The sequence below is a fragment of the Rattus norvegicus genome, chromosome 5, assembly GCF_021556685.1.
Source record: "Rattus norvegicus strain SHRSP/BbbUtx chromosome 5, alternate assembly SHRSP_T2T, whole genome shotgun sequence".
NCBI classification, from domain to species: domain Eukaryota; kingdom Metazoa; phylum Chordata; class Mammalia; order Rodentia; family Muridae; genus Rattus; species Rattus norvegicus.
Genome location: NC_141538.1, coordinates 159120155 through 159141727, shown reverse-complemented (window position 1 = coordinate 159141727; position 21573 = coordinate 159120155). Strand labels below are relative to the sequence as shown.

The 21573-nt window shown below is 54.3% G+C and overlaps 1 protein-coding gene across 1 annotated transcript in view; it reads left to right on the top strand.

Moving 5' to 3' along the window:
* Padi1 (peptidyl arginine deiminase 1) overlaps positions 1 to 19150 on the top strand; it is a 32436-nt gene extending 13286 nt beyond the window's left edge. The window contains 14 exon segments of the mRNA NM_019332.1: positions 733 to 805; positions 1426 to 1487; positions 2596 to 2710; positions 2803 to 2928; positions 3813 to 3985; positions 4070 to 4173; positions 5054 to 5177; positions 5529 to 5636; positions 7130 to 7281; positions 11817 to 11961; positions 12809 to 12902; positions 13863 to 13942; positions 15000 to 15125; positions 17296 to 19150. Coding sequence (NP_062205.1) covers positions 733 to 805; positions 1426 to 1487; positions 2596 to 2710; positions 2803 to 2928; positions 3813 to 3985; positions 4070 to 4173; positions 5054 to 5177; positions 5529 to 5636; positions 7130 to 7281; positions 11817 to 11961; positions 12809 to 12902; positions 13863 to 13942; positions 15000 to 15125; positions 17296 to 17529 — 1716 coding nt within the window. The 3' untranslated portion in view covers positions 17530 to 19150.
* Positions 19151 to 21573: the final 2423 nt, after the last annotated feature.

The window sequence follows — 21573 nt, the reverse complement described above, 5'->3', positions numbered from 1 at the left end:
CCCAGACCCATCTCACCCACCCCAACACCACACAGCACAGCGAAACAACCTGGTCACCCTTCAGATCCACATACGTCCCTGCAGTTGCCCCCAAACCCCTGTGCTCCCCACGCAGGACTGTGTGGCCTTACTTGTGTGTGCTCATGCAGGGCCCTCCACATGTAGCCAGCAAGCCACCTTCGACTGACAGCTCCCAGCTGGCCCTGGTGTCTCCCACACGGGAATGGCCCCTCAACTGCCGGCCTGGTGCTTTCTCCTGATGGGGCAAGCTGGGACCTGTGTGTGGCTCTGCACATGACTGTAGGCAGAACCTAAGACAACCTTCCCCGGAAGGAATCCTGTTGCATGGGGCAAGTGGGGGAGGGGCGGGCTCCCGGACTTTGGCAAAAGCCCTGGCACTCACTGACTGTAGGACCAGGCGGGCCATTCCCTCTCTGCAGAGGATGAATAACGCCAAGGAAGGTCAAGCTGCCTAGGTCAGTAGGAGGAGTAGCCCCTCTTGGTCTGTCTGTCTGTCTCACATCCCAGAGTGTCCTGGAGTCACCATACCCCCCCACTTTGTAGCCCTCCTCTCTCCTTAAACTGCTGGGGCCCTGGAACAGTAACCGGGCCACAATTGCCAAATAGTTTTGCCTCCATCCAAGTCCTGGAGCTTCTAGCTTGAAATGGGGCTGTAGGTGTGGCCCTCTGTCCCCTGCCTTGTCTTCTCTCAGGGTTAACTGTCTTCCCCAGGTAAAGGTATCATACTTCAAGTCCCAGGACACTGCCGCCCTGGCCCACAGCCTTCTCTACCTAACCGCTGTTGGTGAGTCCTGCTCCTGCCTGGCTGCGGACACGGTAGCTATCGGGTGCGGCGAAGGCGACTGAAGGTTATAGAGTCATAGAGGGGAAAGCCTCAGCTACCTGCCTTGTCCCTTGGCCTCTTGGGAGCATCAGACATCTCCAGGACCATTGAGACTCCAGGGATTGAGACCCAGCTGTGGTTAGAGCCAGTAGAGTCCAGGAATGTCACCGTTCAAGCCACAATGGCTACTTCATGGGAGTTCCATTTTCTCTGAATCCCTGAGGTCCAACCTAGAACCATGGAGAGTCATGTCCCTCTTATCCAGAGCCCATGTCAGCATCCTTTCTGGATGACAGGCCCTGATCATAGGTCCCCAGTGGCTACGGTTAAGGGTCCCTTGCATGAGACACAAAACCCAGGGTCTCCAAGACATAGTCACCTAGAACACATGGCCAAGACAGCGACTTGTGTCCCTCCAACACCAGAACTTCCAGTGTCACTCTAGCCAGAGCTCCAAGGCCAGCAGATGGGCTCCTGAATGTCAAGTCTCCAGAGCTGGGCTTCTAGGTCCTCAGCTGGGGTGGGAGCCAAGCTGGCTGGGCCACAGTACAGCAACCAGTGACCTGTCTGCCCCTTTGCAGATGTGTCCCTTGATGTCGACACAGGCCGCACAGGCAAGGTGAAGAAAGGCTCTGGTGACAAGGTGAGACCCTGGATACTCCGAGAGTGTGGAGCTGGCAGGCAGAGACCTGGGTGATCTTGGCAGCAGACAGCCCTCCTTCTAGAAGAGCGGCCAATTCCATGATCGGTTCTATCCAGGGAAGGATGGCCAAGTTGGCTCAAGTGAGCAGTAGCTTAGTCTGTGTGACAGACATGCTGTGTGACTGTTGAGAAAATACTTACCCTCTCTGGTCTGCTTGCTGTATCGTTTCTGTTGAGGGGTTGTTAAATGATAGAATGGCCTCCTTCCAGTAGAGGGGACTATGGTACTCAGCTACAGATAGGCGGTAAGGAATGAAGAGGAGAGTGGGGTTGTCCCACAAGAAGCATGTTGTCACACAGGAGCAGGAGGTATGGTTTGTAGGGAAAGATCCAGAGAAGCAGCCTGGATACCAAGTCTTTTGGACAAGGAAGGGCGGGGCACCTGAATGGCCATACAGTTTATTCACTGCTTGAGGGGGTTGTAGTTGGGGGCTACAATGAAACCATGTCTTGGGCCTTGGCACAGGGTGGCTGGCGTCTGCTCAGGGGGGTGGGCCAGGGTCACATAGAGCACCATGGAAGCAAACAATGGATTTGTATAGTCCCAGAGACCTGGGTTTGAACAGTAATGGTGCAAGGGTTCCCTCCCGGAGTTTATGCTTTGTTGCAAAGTGGAGAAAAGGCACAGGGTACGGGGACAGTGCTGACCCCAGAGTCGAGCATCTTGAGAGCCTGGAAGGGCCTGCAAGACCCTGGTGAATGTAAGGCCCAGGAGGCTGCTGGAATGGACTCCTCTTCGAGGAGATCAGAATGGGTTTTAGGTAGAGCCAAAGAGCGGCCATTTCTGTGTGTGGTGACGTCACCCTGCCTCCTCGCTGTGAGCGCTGGGCACGGCCACTGCAGGTTATTTACCACACAAGGATGGCCGCCCCTGGGTCTGAGCCTTGCTGAAAGTTCTGCTCCCTATGCCCATGGTCCCTCATTAAATCTTTAGGCAAACCCAGAATATAAAAGTTTCTGAGCTAAGCACTGAGCCAACCCAGGCCATGTCTAGTCCCCTCCCCAGAATCCCCAGGCTTGACTAACCCAAGCCTTTCTTTGTGCTACAGAAAAACTGGCGCTGGGGCTCCGGGGGCTCCGGGGCTATCCTGTTGGTGAACTGTGACAGAGATGTGCATGGGTCCAGAGAGGACCTGCATGATAGCCATTTGAGGTCACTGGAGGGTGAGTGACAACAGGCGTGGGAGGTGAGGAGGGAGGGAAAGGGGGTCTGGGTGTGTGTGTGTGGGGGCTTGTCTCAAAAGCCACTCTCCCAGACCTGCAGGACATGTCCCCAATGGTGTTGAGCTGTGACGGCCCTGATGATCTTTTTAAGAGCCACAAGCTGGTCTTGAAGGCATCTTTGCCGGATTCCAGAAGACTGGGGGTCTTTTGTGCCCGGGGTGAGTGACTGTGGCCTGTCACATCTTTCCTCCTTCCATGCTCCCTGGGTCTGTCACCTTTCAGTAACTCACTGTGACTTGCATGGTTCCTCCATTGGGGAACATTATGACAGCCAAGGATGGGGCCTCAACTGCTCCTCCCATTGCTCAGAGTGAGAAACTGAGGCCCAAACACAGTCACTGCCACATAGCCAAGTGGGACAGAGGGAGAGTTCCAAGCCAGGCTTCTTGGGCATCCATGTCCCCCTCACCCTGACCCCATATGATTTGTTGGCTCCTCAAGCTAGCCAATCTGCACAGAACTCTTTCTGTCCAGTGTCCCCCACCCCCAAGCAGGGCAGGGAGGGGCAGGAACCCTAGAGTCTGGGACCCAGATCCTGGCTTCAAATTGTGGCTGAATTGCTGGCATTTCCTAATCAGAATCCGTGGCTTTAAGGGACTGGCGTGCAGTTAAGGGGTGGAATATTTAATCACTTCAAATAAAAACCGAACTCCATCAGAAGCCACCCTCACCACCTTCTGACACCATCAATGAAGTTCCGTCATTTCATTGCTTTTTGTGGGAGTGTAATAGTCCATTTATGGACATACCTTATTTAGCATAATTTGTTTATGAGCACCGTGGACAGACATTTGGGTCCTCATCACCTTTGGGGTCAGACACTTTATTCTACTTATCTGCTATACCCTTCACCTGAGGCTCAGAGAGGCTGAGTCATTGAGCCAAGGTTACACAGCTTCTGCATCATCGTAGAGCTGAAAAGGAACTGAAGCAGAGCTCCCCAGAGGTGCTTCGGGCCCAGATTCCAGCCACAGGTTTCCTGTCCTCCTGTCCTACCAGCCCCAGCCCTGTCCCCACATTGGTCTGACCCTGTTCTCCTTAGGTGGGACCTCCCTCTCCAACTACAAACAGGTGCTGGGGCCCCGTCATAACTCCTATGAGGTGGAAAGGCATCCTGGGGAGAGGGACATTCAGTTCTACGTGGAAGGACTCGCCTTCCCTGATGCCAGTTTCTCAGGGCTGCTGTCTCTCAGTGTCAGCCTGGTAGACACACGGGTAAGTTCAATATGAGGCCTGTGTCAGGGGAAAGGGGTAGGGCCCCAGGAACCCACAAAACCACTGAGCGCCCCTCTCCCCCAGCCCCTCTCCGAGGTGTTGGTCTTCACGGACAGCGTGACCTTCCGAGTGGCCCCCTGGATCATGACCCCCAACACCCAGCCGCCCCTGGAACTGTACGTGTGCAGGTGAGCCCCCCAGCCACACCTCGCTAAAGCCAGAGAAGTAAGTGAGGAATCTTGACATGGGGCTCATTCAGGAAAGGTGTCGCGTAGCCCAGAGCTGCCACAGGACTGCAGTGGAGGTCAGGCTACAGCCACCAGCACCTGCTCTAAGTCCAATGGCTCCCTGCCTGGTTTGAGGCCCAGATACCTTGAATTCAGTCTGGGTAATAGTTGGGGCTAGGTGTGGTCGTACAGGCCTGAAATCCTTCATTTGGGAGGTACAGGGAGGAAGATTGTGAGTTCAAATCTAGCCTCTGCTACATGAGACCCTGGGTGGTGGGGCTGAGCCCCGCATTTGTGCTAGGGACCCTCCTTCAGTCACTTCTGCATCTTTGGAGGACCTAGGGACCCAGCCATAGGGTCTAGTGTGAGTCTGTCCCATTTTGGCTGTCCTGGGCCGTCTGCCATGGTCTGGTATCTGGTGGCCTCTGCTGGCCAACCCTTGAGGTATCACAGGGAGAAGAGGAAGACAGGCCTCCTAAGCTAGATGCAGATTCGAGCAAGACGTGGCCAGGAACATCCCAGCCTCCTGTCTGCTCGGAGTCTTCACCTTCACTCTGCTCCGAGAAGACAAGGCTAGCCCACTTACTGACATTCTATCAGTGACATCAACCCTGTCACCTCCACAGCCACCTTGAACCACCAGGGTTGGTACAGGCTCCACAGCCTGGCTTTGCCCGGTTCATGCACTGTTCATCTGATGTGATCTAAGAACACGACCCCTCACCCCCCAGGTCTTCTAGCCTCTCCAAGGTTCAGATAGACCTGAAGCTCAGAACAAACACAGGGACACAGTTCATGCACAAATGGATTCTGGTCCCAGCTTCTGTCACTGTCCTTGCAGCGTGACAGATATGCATGGCAGCAACGACAAGTTCTTGGAGGACATGTCCCACCTGGCCACGAAGGCCAACTGCAAACTAGTGGTCTGTCCCCGGCTAGAGAATCGCAATGATCGATGGATCCAGGTCGGTGCAAGGCTGACCCAGGGAAGGACCGTGAGTGGGTGGTGGGTGACTGGGGGAAATGGGTGGGTGACTGGGGTGGGGAGAGGCAGGAGCTCAGTTATGCCTACCAGCCAAGTCTGGGGACATGGACCTGCCTGTCTGGAGCCAGAGCAACCTGGCACAGAACTAGGAGCTATGCTCCAGCAAGAGAAATCTCTCTTGCCTCCTCCAGATGCCCTGTCTCTGGGATGGGTCTCCTGGATGGAGCCCTGGAGGCTTCCCCTCCTCCCCCACATCCTTCCCAAGTCTTGGGTGGTCACCTTTCCTGAAACCCCTGAGGAGGCTCCCTGTAGGTCTTTCTTCTTCATACAGGATGAGATGGAGTTTGGCTACATTGATGCCCCTCACAAATCGTTCCCTGTGGTCTTTGATTCCCCCCGAAACAGAGGCTTGAGGGACTTCGCCCTTAAGAAGATCCTGGTGTGTGGCCAAGTACACAGGGCTGGGATGGGGGAGCTGGGGGGAAGGCCTTTGGTGGCTCCTCTCCTAGGAGCCATGGTGGAACTTTAGGGTCCAGAGACTGGTGTGGGTGGTGACAGCAACCAGGGTAGTAGCGTAGAAGGGGGCCATCTGATAATACAAATCATATTCAAATGACATGCAAATAGACACCCACTCCCACTACTGCTGCATCCTGGGAGAGGCAGAATGGCAATGTTCTTGGTCAGGGGCTCAGTCATTCTCAGTGGTAGGGAGTCAACAGAAATGTCAGCCTTGACTTTGAAGGGGTATTGTATCTTGGTGAGCATGCTGTGTCAGGGACTGTGCTACTCCCCGTGCTGCGATGGCAGCCATTGGTACAGCTCACACCGCCCTCCAGCTTTCAGTACTAAGGACACTGAGGCTGGAGAGGTTAAACCAGTGGGGTGCCCATGCACTAATCCTAATAGTGCCTTCCGGCACCTGCCTGACAGTTGGCTGCGCTTTCTCCTGAGGTGGCCTATTCTCTGTGGGTCTGTGGGCCCCAAGTCTCTTCCTGCAGAGTGTCTGTGGGGACTGGAGTGCCTTGGCTTTTCACTGTGATCCCTCAGTCTCTGCTGAGTTCATGGTGCTTCTTTCTTTTAGACTGAGGCTTCTGAAGGTCTTTTCCTGATGGGTATGTTAAGAGTCCTGAGCTTTAATGTGTGGTGTCTCCTCCTCCTCCTCTTCCTCCTCCTCCTCCTCCTCCTCCTCCTCTTCCTCCTCCTCCTCCTCCTCTTCCTTCTCCTCCTCTTTCTGCTGCTTCTGCTGCTGCTTCTGCTTCTGCTGGTTCTGCTTCTCCTTCTTCTTCTGTCTTTGTCTCTGTTGCGCTCTCTCTCTCTCTCTCTCTCTCTCTCTCTCTGTGTGTGTGTGTGTGTGTGTGTGTGTGTATGTGTGTGTGTCGTGTGTCGTCAGTAGCCGTCTATTTTATTTTTGGGAGACAGTGTCTCTTATTGGCCTGGGACTTGCCAGCTTGCCAAGGCTGTTGGCCAGTAAGTCCCAGAGTTCCACACGTCTCCCCCACCTCCCAGTACTAGAGTGCCGAGTGTGTACCACCACCCAGGCTTTTCTGTGGGTGCAGAGGATCAAGCTCAGGTCCTCACGCTTGTGTGGCAAGTGCTTGCTTTACCTCTGGAGCCATCTTCCCAGCTCTTACGTACTTCATTCTTCCTTCCTTTCCTAGCCATGGTCTGTCTTCCATGACTGTCCATCCATGAACTCCTTAGGCATATGCTGCTCGATTAAGGGTCTGGTGACTCTCTGCTCGCCTCTGGGCAGTGACTTGATCTTGAGCTGTTTAGAATGCAGAACAGGGCTTGGTAGGTTGGGATGGAAGCAGGCTTTTGGCAGAGAGCCAGGGAACGGGTATCCAGTGTCCTCTCCTCAGCTAGGCATGGCTCCCTCCCCCCTCCTGACCCTCCTGTCTGAGGCAGGCTCTGATGGTGCCTCTCTAGGGTCCTGACTTTGGATATGTGACCCGGGAGATCCAGTTCGCAGGTGCCTCTGGCCTGGATTCCTTCGGCAACCTGGATGTGAGCCCGCCAGTGAGGGTGGGCAACACAGAGTACCCCCTCGGCAGAATCCTCATCGGTGGCAGCTTCCCTAAGTGAGTGGCTTGGAAGGGTGTGGGGTGTGGGAGAGTTCAGTAAGCTCACCCACCCATGGGGCTCTCCGGGCTGGGAGATGCTCTCCAGCCCATGGGAATGACTTTCCCAAAGATAAGAAGGTCTCAGGGTCAAATTAGTCCCTCGGAGTCTGATAAGCATAGATGCTACATTAAACCGGCGCGTCAGAGGCTGGGGATGAGCGCCGTTGATAGGGCTTGCCTAACATGCACACGTACCTTCCTGGCTTGGATTTCCACCTTGGAGGGAGTAATCCGAGAGGTAGCAGAGACTGTGACCCCGGCACTTGGGTGGGCGGAGAAGGGAAGATCAGAAGTTCAAGGTCATTTTCAGCTTCATTGAGAATTCAAAGTCAGCCTGGGCCAAGGAGAACCTGTCTGAGGTCAGCCAAGCTGGGAGGTGACATGGCCTCCACCACTGCTGCAGGGACAGACATGAGGAAGCCACTCACTGTCGTCCCGTCTTGAAAGGGCCCAGGGGCAGGGCAGGCAGCGGAAAGGAGTGAGTAGGTAGCTGGGTGGCCCTGTGGCTGAGCATCTCAGTAGCCCCATGCTGTGAGGGAGCAGAGGACAAGGCCTCTGTTAAGGTTCAGTTAACTCATGAGATGCTTGCTCAGGACACTAAGTGAGCCCCTCCCTGCCCCGAGTTGCCAGAAGAGAGTGTGCTCCTGGAAGACAGGGGGACCACTCCCCTGCAGACCCTGGATAACCCTTTCGTTTGAAGAGCTTGGTGTGCCCCAACTTGTCCTCTGAGCCCCAGCTGGCCTCTGACAGTGGGAAGGTCACATCGCCTTGGGTGGAAAGCCTGAGGCTGCTAAGTCATACAAGGCAGGGTTTGCTGGTACCCAGGGGGCCACGAAGGTGGGTGCTGGGTGTTGTGATAGAATGGTGGCTCACCTCCAGACAGACCAGGCCAACAGAGTCCCGTGCGGAAGAGGTTTATTGAGGATGATGGAGACAGAAGAGGGGGAGAGAGAAAGAAGAAAAAGAGGAAGAGGGCAGGAAAGGTCTGCCTTTTATTTAAACTGTGATGTAACTGCTCCTAGATGAAGGTGGGAACTGAATGAAATGTATGCTGGGAATGTATGACCATTGCTACTGCAACAGATACCCAGGTCCCTGTGGTCAAATAGCCTACCAGAGGCTGGGCTTCAGGCCTGGAGGTCTTCAGGGAGGGAGCTGTGAGTCTCTGGCGCCTGATGCCCATGACTGTGGGCTGTGCCACTCAGCAGGTGTTCACCGTGGTGTCCAGCAAATAATCAGTGGTCAGTTTGCTCATTCAAATTAAGGTCACATGCCAGGCACGGGGGAAAGTGCTGTGGGTATGGAGCATATAATCCCAGTACTCAAGAGGCTGAAGCAGGAAGGTCTCGAGTTCAAGGCCAGGCTTGGCTGCAGTGAGGCGTGCGTCTCCAAAACCAAAAAAAAAAAAAAAAAAAAAACAAACAAACAAAATGAAACCTAAGTGAAAAATTACAAACCAAACGGGAAAGGACAAAGCAGAGCAAACAAACCACAGAGCAGCATCTGGCAAAGGAAGGTCTAAGGGTGCAGAGAGGCGACGCTGGTGCATTTTAAATGAACGATTTCTTTTAGACCCCATGCCTTATTTTCTCCAGCTGTAAAATGGGCCCAATGAAAGGCCCTCTCGCTTGAGTTTGAACCCCTGGCAGGCTACGGACTGTTAAAAACCAGGAATAAGACCGTTAGCAGATAGATGAGACCCTGCTGCTCAGAGAGGGACTGCTACAGGTTTAGAGCCACACAGGATTAGTGAGTGATACAGTCGATTCAGGTATCCTCTGTGGGTCCCAGTGTAGAAGTTGGTAGTTGGTCTGCTATCCTGGGGTAGGAGCTTGCCAGGGGGTTTAGAGAAATGGGAAGGAGACCGGTGGGCAGGGGCTGAAGCTGAGGGAGAAAGAAAGGAGAGGCCCATAGGTGAGGGACTGGGAGGGTGACCCTCCGATGGTGACTTTGCTACTATGCATGTGTCCCAAGATGGTCTTTTTTGATTGGTTGGGTTTTTTTTTTTTTTTTTTTTTTTTTGAGACAGGGTTTCTCTGGGTAGCCCTGGCTGTCCTGGAATTTGCTCTGTAGACCAGGCTGGCCCGGAACTCAGAAATCTACCTGCTTTTGCCTCCCTGCCACCTCATGCCACCACCGCCCGACTCAGGATGATCTTGAGGACTAAAGGCGGTAAGCCCAAGCCAAGCACCCAGGAGGTACCCAACAAACTGGATACTTTCTTGGCTGCCTTGGGTCCTCCACTCCTGAGCTCGGATCTTTGAACAAGTCTGCCTCCTGGTGGTGTCTTTGGTTATGATGCAGGTGGTCCTGGGGTTTGGACCATCTCCTCTTTGCCTCAGCCTCCAGAAAGGAGGGCGGGAGAGGCTTCCAAGGAGGAGCAAGGCTCTGTACCTGCTGAATAGTTTCTCATTGTTTCTGAAGACGGCCTTCAAAATAGCCCACGCTACATTAGACCAGCAGACAGAACAATGTGGTTCCCACCTTCTACCCACAGTTCCAAGCAGGTGCATCATCTGCACATGTCCTAAGCTTGTCAGTGACAGGCTCTGGTTACTATCGATTATGGACTTTTGGGTTATTTTTAATGTTTTGAGGCAGAGTCTCGTGTAGCCCTGGCTGACATCCAACTCAAAATGCAGCCAAAGATCCCCCTGCCTCTGTCTCTCTGATGCTGTAAGGACAGTTGTGTACCACCACACCCTGTCTAGGCGGTACCAGGGATTGAACCCAGGACATCATGCATGCTAGGCCAGCACCGCGCTAACTGAGCCATCTCTGAAGCCTCTAGACAGGGCCGCTCCAAAGCATTTGCTTCACTCACCAGTGTTTCCGAAACAGAGATTGTGGGAGAAAGGCTGGAGCTTCAGCAGAGAATACCTTAGACCCCCTTGGCCCTGCCCTGGGAGGATGTGCACCACAGCAAGGTGTGAGCCCCCGGGCAAGTAATGTCCCAAGTGGTAGCCAGTGCCACGGAGAAATAAAAGAAGCCAAGAAGGGAGTTGGGACCTGGCTTCTATTAGTTTGAACCTCAGAGATAGATGGCAAGATTTTAAGTTAGCCCTGGAAGAGGCAAGAGGGGAGCCATAGGGCTACGGGGAGAGGTTTGTGATTCTAGCCAGAGGGCAGAGTAGGTGCAAAGGTCCTGGGGGCAGGAATGTGTCTGGTAAGTTCAGAGGACAGCAGGAGATCAGAATGGGTGGAGCGGAGAGGGTCAGGGCCAGAGTGGGGTCAGGTAGACCACAGGCCATGCAGAAGTCAAGAGGAGCTAGGCAGGGGCCAGGCAGTTTCTGGAGGTGAGATGGGAGTGAGGCCGTCTGGAAGAAGGACATAGTCTGGCCTTTGAAAGCCTCCCTCTGGATGGATCATAAGGGATAGAGCTCCAATGGGCACCAAGAAGAGGGACAGTCCACTGGCCACCCAGAGAGGAGGTCTCCGCTGGCTGCGGGGAATGAGAAGAATTGATTGGTGCTGCTCCTTGTTTCGGGCAGAGTCTCCCCAGGGAGCAGGTCTGAGAGCTTGTGGGTGGCGTGGCCTTTGGCTGGGCAGTCTATCGGGAAGAGGATCAGTTTTATTTATGTAAAATAACTCCTCGAGTGGGTCCTCTTCCCGGAGGGGAAACTAAGGCTTGGGAAGCCAAGCCAAGAACACAGCCTGGACCACACAGCCAAGAAAGGCCAAGGCCAGACCTTAAGGGTTTCAAGGCCAGAGATTTGAAGCCCCAGCCTGGGATACAGCTCAGCTGGTGACATGCCTGAGCCTCCAGCACTGTGGAAACCCGTTTGTAATCCCAGCACTTGGGAGCTAGAAGCAGGAGGACCAGGAGTTCAAAGCCATCCTCATCCTCAGGGGAGGTTCCTGGGTAAAAGAGGTTAGGAAATGCTAGATCTGATCTCAGGAACTTCTGGGGGTTGGGCAGTGGGGAACCCCAAATGCCCCAGGCAGTGAGAGTCTAACACTCTGGAGGGAGTAAGATTGGACTTTTATTTTCAGCAGGGATAGCTGGGCTCAGGAGGCCTTACCCAAACAAGCTCTGCCCCCTTGTCAAACCTGACCCCCGACCCTGGCCTGGCCTGTATCTGCCATGACCTTGTCCCCTGAACTATGGCGTCTGCCTCTCTTGCACCCTCTGTTCCCAATGGCTTCAGCTTTGGCTTCCAATCTCCAGGTTTATTTTATTTTATTTTATTTTATTTGGTTCTTTTTTTTTTTTTTTTTTCGGAGCTGGGGACCGAACCCAGGGCCTTGCGCTTCCTAGGTAAGCGCTCTACCACTGAGCTAAATCCCCAGCCCCCAATCTCCAGGTTTATAATGGGTAGACTGTGGTCCTGCCCCTTCTCAGCAGTGTGGCCAAGGCGGTATCACCTTAGCTCAGTGCGGCCAAGACTGTGTCCCCTGAGCTCTCTGAGCCTCAGTTTCCCTTCTGGTGAAGGGTACCCATTCAGAAGTTTGTGAGGACATATGGAGTCACACTGGGTATCTCTTCCCACCAGGTCCAGCGGGCGGCGGATGGCCAGGGTGGTGCGTGACTTCCTGCATGCCCAGCAGGTGCAGGCTCCGGTGGAACTCTACTCTGACTGGCTCTCCGTGGGCCACGTGGATGAGTTTCTGAGCTTCGTGCCCACCTCTGACCAAAAGGTGTGACGCCCTGCTCTACCACTCCACCGACGTCCGATTGAGTCACATCTGACCTGATGGGGTAGCTCAGGACAGGGGCACTGCCACCAGCTCAGTCCTATAGTCCCTCAGCATGCATAGGGCTTGGGCTGTGTTAATCAGGGATTGCTTCCTGGAGGAATCAAAAGCCTTGGGCCAGGAGGACACTGTGTGCTTCCTGCTAGACCCAGGCCACTCTGAGAGTCAGGAACAGCATGGGTAAGAGTTGGGAAAATGACTCAAACACTATATGCCAGACTCACACACACTTTTAGCCATGCAACCCTCCAACAAGCCCTTTTATTGACTCCATTTTACAGGTAAGAAAACTGAGGTTCAGAAGGGATTTGCCCTCACTCAGATCCATAAACTCTAAGGCTGGCTGGTTAGGATCGTAAAGAGGTGTGGCCTCTGGTTTCTATACTGACCAGAGTCCCACCATCTTGTAGAGAGGGCTTAGGAAGAAAGTGGCCCTCGGACATCATGGACATAAGTAACTGTAGTGGCTGGTTGATGAATCTGGCCCAGCGTGGCGAGAGCTCTGATAAGGGGAGGAACAGTGAAGAGGAGAGCAGGGACACACCAGGATTCGGTGGGGGGCGGGGGGACAGGAACTGAGTTCCCTAGGAGGCAAAGTGAGCAGGGCTCCAGGTAGGGAGACCACTGTGGGGAAAGGCCTGCAGGTGGGACGCACGGCAGTTGTGGGTGGGGTGGACAGGGTTGCACAGAGCACAGCCCAGTGCACTTCAGGCTCCTGAAGTGTCCTTGGAGGTCTCCAGCATCGAGTGTATCCATGCCTTCAGCCATTTGTCTGTCTCCTGTGTGGCAGGGCTTCCGGTTACTCCTGGCCAGCCCCAGCGCCTGCCTCCAGCTGTTCCAGGAGAAGAAGGAGGAGGGCTACGGGGAGGCCAAGCAGTTTGATGGTGAGTGCCCAAGGCTGTGTGTTACCTGTCACCTCACAGGGATCCTGTCCTTCCTGGCATCCCTGGGCCTGTTCCTACTGCTACCCTGGGGCAAGGAGGGGAATTGAGGAACCAGAGAGTCACCCCAGATCCTTAGATGGTAGTGCAGCTCCAGCCTAGGACTTGGAGAGAGATGCGCGGGTCCCACCTGAGTTCAAATGGGCTCAACCCTCACTGGAGGTGGGGGTCAACCGAGGCTGTGCTCTTGCCTCTTTGGACCTCGGTTTCCCCTCTCTTAATTGAAAATGATAACCACCCCCTCCTAGGATGGTTTTAAAGGTCAAGGAGTTAAGCTGACTCCCACAGCTGTGAGGGGTCAGTGTTAGGAGCTGTGCGGAGCCTGGGCCCTTTCCCTCGCATTTCTGAGTCTTCGCTGCAGCCGGAAGCAGCCCCTCAGTGTCTGGCCTTTCTCCCTCCACAACCTATTTCAGTCAGAGTCACTGACCTGCACTGTGCTTCTTCAGGCCTGGGGGCTCCAGACAGTGTCCCTGAGTGATGCACAGTCTGAGCCCCTGAACACAGTCTGTCTGTCTGTGCCCCTGAACACACACAGTCTGTCTGTGCCCTTGAACACACAGTCTGTCTATCTGTGCCCCTGAGCACATAGTCTGTCTATCTGTGCCCCTGAACACATAGTCTGTCTGTACCCCTGAATTCATGCAATGTCTGTGCCCCTGAACACACCGTCTGTCTGTCTGTGCCCCTGAACACACAGTCTGTCTATCTGTGCCCCTGAACACATAGTCTGTCTGTACCCCTGAATTCATGCAATGTCTGTGCCCCTGAACACACCGTCTGTCTGTCTGAGCCCCTGAACACACAGTCTGTCTGTGCCCCTGAACTCACGCAGTCTGTCTCTGTCCCCTGAACACACAGTCTGTCAGTCTGTGCCCCTGAACTCACGCAATCTGTCCTTCACAGGCCTCAAGCATAAGACAAAGAGAAGCATCAATGACATCTTAGCTGACAGGCACCTCAGGAGGGACAGTGCGCATGTGCAGGTGAGGGCAAAATGGAGTCTGGGTGGTGACAATGTCCAGCCTGTGGGGGACAGGGCCCAGCCTTAGTTTGTCCTGCAGATTTCTGAGGGTGTGAAAATGAGCCTTGTCCTCGGGGGCTGGCAGATTTGGGGATAGGCTGACCACCCTCAGGCCGCAGCAGGCACCTGGGGTTGCCTGGCGCTGGGAGGTGCAGTTCATTTCCACAGACGTGAATTCAAGCCCTCACTCTGGAAGTGTGAATGTGAGAGGCAGAGACATGGGGTCCTCAGGGCCCATGTGCAGAGATCAGGTGGGACAGGTCTAGGAAGGGGTATGGCTCGTCAAAGATGGTGCCTGCTGTGTGAGGTGCTGTTCTCAGTGAAGGGAAAAATGCCCTGACCCTTCTGCACCAAGCCAGGGACTTTACCTAGATAGCTGTGGCTAACAGACCTATCAGCCACATGACAGGGGCTTATCAAAGTGGCTTAGCAGTTAGAGATTCCTGCTGCCTGATCAGCTAAGCTTGATTCTGGGAATCCACATATCCCTATAGACTCATGCATGTACACACACATGTACCCACGCATGTGCATGCACGCGTGCACCACGGTTAAAAAGTGTAACCAGAGGCTAAAGAGCGGAGTTAGCAGTTAAGAGCACTGGCTGCTCCTCTAGAGGACTAAGGGTCAATTCCCAGCACCCACATGGCAAATCACCGCCATCTATAACTCCAGTTCTAAGACAGCTGGCGCCCTCTGCTGGCCTCTGTTGGCATCAGGCATACATACAGCACACAGGCACACAGGTGCGCAAAACACCCGTACACGTAAAATAAAAAATAACTTTTAAAAATCGTAATCAAGGAACAAGGTCATTTAGAACCAAACTTGAACTTTTCCTAGCTCTGGGCAGTTAGGCAAGCTGCCTTGAGCCTCAGATTCCCCACTTCGGACATCTGCGAACCCGTTTGCACAAAGCCACTGAAAGGCTTGGAGGCGCCCACAGGAGCTCAGGGCTTCAGGCAGGCACAGAACACTTAGACTCCTCTGTATTGGCCCGTGGCTTCCCTCTTCCCCAGAAATGCATCGACTGGAACCGTGAGGTGCTAAAACAGGAGCTGGGCCTCTCCGAGAGCGACATCGTGGATATTCCACAGCTCTTCTTCCTGAAGGGAGCCTACGCTGAAGCCTTCTTTCCTGACATGGTGAGGGTCCCTGGTGGGTAGATGTGAGAACAGGTGGATACAGAGGCAGCTGGGTCAGCAGCTCCTAAGCGGGGCAGATGTGTATCGTGGGCGTCTCTGAAGGCCACAGTGAACTGGTGTCTTTGGTACCTAGTGGACAGCACCTAGAGGGCTGCTAGACATCCCACAGTGGGAAGGCCAGCCGCACAGGAAGGAGCTTTCATCTTCTACATGGAAAGATAGATGCGGATGTTTCTGCTTTCTGTCTGGAGGCTGACTGGCTTATTTAGTTCTCACCGTACACTTGTGGATCCCACAAGGGGGCTTCTGTGTAGGGCTTCCAGACAGACAGAATGAATAGTAACCATTAGGCAGCTGACAGGCCCATGAGGCCAAGCATCCTCCATTGGGCGGGGCCTGAGCGATGGTATCAAAGCAGCCAGCTGGTCAGCCCATTTCCTGCCAGGAAAAAATAGGTGGTGAGGTTCTCAATGAGAGGTGGGCTCTGGAGTGGGAAGTGACCCCCCTTTTCTCTTGTGCCTTTAACTTGGGTACTTCTCTTGGGACAAGAACAGAGTAGAACCAAGTTAGGGAAGGGGTGTGCAAACTGGAGTGAGGGGGTACCCAGGTCCCTGGTTGTCCCTGAAGTGGAGCCTTCAGGTTGACAGGATATCATGCCTCCTGTCATATCCCCCTGAGCCTACCGCTGCTGGGCACCGAAAGCCTCTCTGGCCTCCTGTAACTTCCCTGTGCGCTGATCAGTGCTGCTTGAAACTGTGCCTTCTGCAGGGGTGAGCTCTCTGGCAGTCTGTCCTCTAAACCATTGGGATGACATGTGGCTTGCAGATAACAACTGGAGACAGGAAGTGATTTGACCCTACACAGCCACATGTCCTAATGGCTGCTTGCATCAGGACACTGGAGGATCACTGGGCATGACTGAGATTAAAGTCCATGATCTTGGGCTGTGACTCCCCCACCCGCCCCCACTCCCAGACAAGGTTACTCTGTATAACAGCAACTCACTTTGGAGACCAGGCTGGCTTCGAACTCTTAACTCTGGGAGCAGAGTCCTAGGCATGGCAATAAGCATGGCTTCTTATTCCTCCCCCTATCTTTGGACTCCCTGTAATCCCTCCACCCTCAGCACGTACACTCCAGCCCATGGAGTGGGCACAACAGGCTTTTGTGAACTTGGTAATGTTACTTAACCTGTCTGAGCCACAACCTCAGAGGCGGGCTGTGAGATTTAGGGATGATGCTTCTGATGTACATGGATTCTCAGTAAGAGCTGAGGACTAGCAGGATGCTATGAACAGCCAGGTAAGCTATGTACTGCAGAGGTGTGGCCACGCTAATGAGCGAGACACACACACACACACACACACACACACACACACAGGGGAGGATATGACTGCTCCTAGATATGGTGGAAATAAAAGGTTTTTTTTTTTATTTATAAAAGGGAGCGCATAGCCAGAGGCTGGGACATCTGGGAGAGTCCTGAGTGAACATGACCCTGAGCTGGGTCATGTGAGAAGTGGGAGGGGGGGAGAGGGGAGAGCCAGGAGAGTAAAGGAGTTGGGTAGCCAAAATGACTGGATTATATAGGGAAGGGCCGCCTAGCCCCTGGGCAGAAGGGTTCAGGGTAGGGGGTGGGGTATGCCAGCCAGGAGGACCCTGTAACAGGTAGGGACTGAGGGGTGCTGGGAGAACCTGGCGGCCAGACTGGCTTTGATAGGTCAAATAGGCATCTCGGTTGACCATTTGTTTCGAGTTTGAGACCTAACAGTGAGGACACTCAGCACATTTCATCTTTGTAACAAACTTGTTACAATATGGCCAGGGATGGAAGAAAGTACAGGAGAGAGGCTGACTGCCATCCGTACAGCCGCAGATGTTAAGGGCAGGAACCACTCTACCACTGAGCTACATCCCCAGCAAGCCCTCCCCACCGCTTACTTTTTTTTTTTTTTTTGAGATACGTTTTATTTATGTAGCCCAGGCTGGCCTCAAACGCACCATCTTCCTGCTTACGACTCCTAAATTATATAGGGCACAAACCCCACCCCCATCTTAGACTCTAGTTCCTGACCAATCCTTGGTTCTGGTGAGGATGGATCAGTAGAGCCAGAGCTCAGAGGTGCGGTGCATCCTTGGCCACCGGGGCTCTTCTTCCTCTCCCTTGCAGGTCAATATGGTGGTCCTCGGCAAGTACCTGGGCATCCCCAAGCCCTTCGGGCCCATCATCAATGGCCGCTGCTGCCTGGAAGAGAAGGTGCGCTCCCTGCTGGAGCCGCTGGGTCTACGCTGCGTCTTTATCGACGACTTTCTCTTTTACCACCAACTGCTTGGAGAGATCCATTGTGGCACTAATGTGCGGAGGAAACCTTTTGCCTTTAGGTGGTGGAACTCCGTGCCCTGAGCCTGCCCGAACACCACCCTCGCTGCCCTGCTGATGAGAACCCCAGAGCAAGGGCAAGGGCCACGAACCAGCTTCCACCCTCCTGGAGCCTGAAAGCGGACTGACTACTGTGGTCAGCTGGGCTCCCGGAGGACAACACACTTCTTCGTTTCTGGAGTCGCCTGTCCTGCCCAGGAGACTATTGACACTTTTCCTTCACCCTTTCCCAGCCAGAGCCCCCAGAGGGTCAAGGTCGGAAGCTAAGCCTGTAGGCCACGCCCTACTTTGAGCTGTTTCCCCCCTCCCTTCTGGACACCTCTCTGATGCTGTTTCAGAAATGCCCACCATGCCAGGACCCTGGGGCACGAACACCATAGTTTCGTATGACTCCTGGATTGCGCAAGATGAAAAGGAAGATTTGGGGCGTCTTTTTTTCCCAGAGGACCTCAGGCCATGGCCCCCTGGCACCCTTCAGCTCAACGTAGGCAAACAAAGGCAGGAAATCCCAGTCCTTGAAAGCGGGCAGGCACAAAAGCCCCTCTAATGCCAAACTCCATCCAGTCCCACCTCTGTAGAATGCTTGTTACCTGTTGGGGCAGCCTTTAATTACGAGCCCTGGTGCTTCCTGTTGGAAGATGCTTCGGGGCATAGGGAGGCCCTCGGAAGTCTGCAAGCGTGGGTGGGGGTGGGGAAGGGTGGGCAGGAAGGTCGCACCAGGAAGGCAGAGAGGTTGCCCATCTCAGGGTGGGGGAACCTCGAAGCCTGGAACTCTTGGCTGGGTGTTTGGGGCCCCTGAACCTGACGGCTGTTGGTCCAGATGTGAAGGGGATGGGGCCCAAGGTATTAGAAGAGGGTGGGGTAGGCCATTAAGTTACATCTGGAGGTGAGGCTTAATTTCCTCTAATAGTCTCTAATTACTCCCTAACCTGCTGCAGGCAGTGGGAGGGGAGGGCCCACACTCCCCCAGCAGCCTGGGACCCTACACAACACTTGTACAGCCCCAGTAAACCCCATGGCAGGCCTGTGTCCCCCCTCCCACAGTAGGACAGACAGCTGGCCTGGAGGCTAATAGCATTGGGTGAGGTCACAGAGACATGTGTCGGCAAGCAGGCAGGCCAACCGGCTGCAGGGCACGGCTGGCAGAGGCTTCCTCTGGTCAAGGAGCCACAACAGGCTGCTGGATTCTGTCTTTGTATTTTGGTAGCTTCTGGTGCCACCCCTGACTTGAGGCAGCTGCTGTCACTTGGTAACCACTGGACACTTAGTTAGCAAAGGCTTCCTTGGAGCTGTTAGGATAGGCATGGCCAGGTAGACATTGGCTCTTCCCCCTTCCAGAAGGTTCTGTGGAACTGGAACCCCCATTTGTAGGCTCCCCACACCAACACCCTCCTCTATGATCATGGCCTGGCTGAGGTTAAGCCATGGAGAAGGAGAAGAAGAAGAAGATAAAGGGGGATGAGAAGGTTGGGGGCGGGGCCTGGCCTCTGAAGACTCAGGAGACTGACTACAGAGCCTCGGCAAGCATGGGAGCAAGTCTTCTGCGCCACATGAGGTGGGCTCTGGAGTCGCTACTCAGACCGTCTGGGGTCCTGGCTGACTGGCCACCCTCTCCCTCATCAATTAAAAACATCGTTGTGCATTCTTTACGTGGCTGCCTCATTTGTGCCCGGGGCTGACAGAGGGAGAAGAAAATGAGGGGCCCTGATTCTCTGATCTCCACACCCTACCACAGGTCCCTAGGCTCAGTGCCAGCAGGCCTCAGGCCGCTCCTGTCAGCTGAGCAGCTTCCTGGGCTGAGGCAGGTGAGTGCCAGGCAGCCGCTGATTCAACAGAATCCTTAACCCATTCCCAATTCCACCCCTGTTGCCTGCTTGAGATACTATCGAGGAGGACCTGCCTCTTCCTCTCCTCTTCCTCTCCTCTTCCCTTGGCTTTATCTTCTGTCTGTTGGGGAGGACGGAAAGAGGAAGGGGGGGCTCCTGCTAGGAGAAGGGGGACAGTGCTCCACCGTGCTGGGGTCCAGGACATATCAGTCAATGCAATACTGTAGCACTGATTCTGGTGCTGAGTTCCCCAGGCCTGGTGGTCTGAAACACCATTCCCTTCTCATCTAACACACTCGCTGTGACCTCAGACTATACCCCTTGACCAGCCCAATGTGCCAGTACCCTTGGAGGAGGGTTATCCACTCTTCCCACCCATCCCCACCCCAGTCAGGGAGGCTATCTGGGACTTTTATCAAGAGTTCTGGTTCTTTCCTAAAGCTGACTCCACGACCCAGCCATTTGCTGGGAACAAGCTGCCCTGGGCCCTGGCTGCTTTGGAGAATGCCCTTCCCGGACACTGAGCCACTGCAGAGGGACAGTCATAGGCTCTAAATGCCAGTCTCCTCTGACTGGCACAAATGGGGGACCCTAGGAAGTGGATCCTGGTCCCTGCCCTGCCCTGGAGGGGCGGCAGCAGCAGGGAGGAAGAAAGAACCTCTACTCAGCACCTCTGAGCCTCCACAACCATGATCTCTGCCTGAGCGGGCGAGCCTGCGACTGGCCACATTTTCTACAGCTAAGGAAACAGGCCTCGGGAGAAGAGACGGGATCTCATCAATACACAGTGCAGCCGATCAGACCCGATTGCTCTTCCCAGAGTCATTGTTCTCACAGTTCCAGACACCTCTTGCCTCAGTTTCCCCACCTACAAGAGGGCATCCTACTCTGACACCCTTGGCTCCTGATGGCATTGTTCACTGCTGTTATCGTTGCCCCCCCCCCCAGGAGGTTTTGACCTCCAACATCAGCAACAGCAGTTAGGAGAGTGAGTCCAGATCTGTCCAGCAGTGATCCCCGCAGCCAGGGCTGAAGCAAGGTGTGTGTGTGTGTGTGTGTGTGTGTGTGTGTGTGTGTGTGTGTGTGTGTGTGTGAAGTGCCGCCAGAAAGACGCTGAGGCAAGAGGAAGCTCACTCTAGTCTTACAACCCAAGCTTTTAATTAACAAAGGTAGGCAGGGGACCAGCAAGGTGGCCCAGTGAGTATCGATGCTAGCCACCAAGCATGACAACCTGGGCACAGTAGGAGGGAAATAACTCCTCCAGCCTCTGCACAGGTACCATGGCACACACGGGCACTGCCGCCTCCAGAAGTGTAAAACTCATAGCGCTCTTGATGTACATATAGAGATAATATTTTAAAGAAAGTGGGAGCAGGGGGAAGGCCAATGGTAGTTGGGGTGTATTTCACTTGGTAGAGCCTAGCATGCACAAAACTCTGGGTTTGATCCCCAATACCAGATAAAACTGAGTAGGGCGGTGCAGATCTGTAATCCCAGTGCTTGGGAGGCAGAAGGATCCGAGGTTTAAGACCCTCCTTAACCTCATAGTGACTTTGGGGTATTGAGACTCAGGAAAAAAAAAAGAAAGAAAGAAAAGAAAGGAAGGAAGAAGGAAGGAAGGAAGAAAGAAAAAATAAAAAATAAATAAAAAACAGGAAGGTGGGTGGGGAGAGGAAGGGGAGGGACTGGTGAGGAGGGGGAAGGAGGGGGGAGGAGGAGGAGGAAGAGGAGGAGGAAGGGGAGGGGGAAGAGAAAAAGGAAGCAAGACCAGTAGTTCTCATAGCCTTGCATGAAGAATCCAGGGGCCACCTGCACCTCCAGTTGCTTGCACCAGGGTGAAATGGGCCAGGCATCCTGCATCCTCAGATGTCCTTCCAACAGTGCAGAGAAAACAGAGGCAAGAAGACAAAGAAGGGCCCAGACAAAGCCTTGTGCTCCCCTGCACGTCCTCCCCGCCCCTCCAACCCCACTCCACCCCCAACCATCCCAGATGTGCTGGCCAAGCACCTGTGGGGACTTGTTTTCTCTCCAGCTAGAAATTAACTCCCTGGGTCCCCTGGGGTGGGAGCCTGAGGTTCGTATGCAAATATCAGAACCCTCCCAGCCAATCCTGAAGAGGGGATTGGCTCTTTGGCCTCCGAGAAGAGGCCGGGCTTCTAGAGCTGGAGCCAATGAGCTTGCACCCTGGGCTGGAGGGGAGGAGCTGGGTACTTTTAAAGCACATCCTTGAGGGGACCTCTGG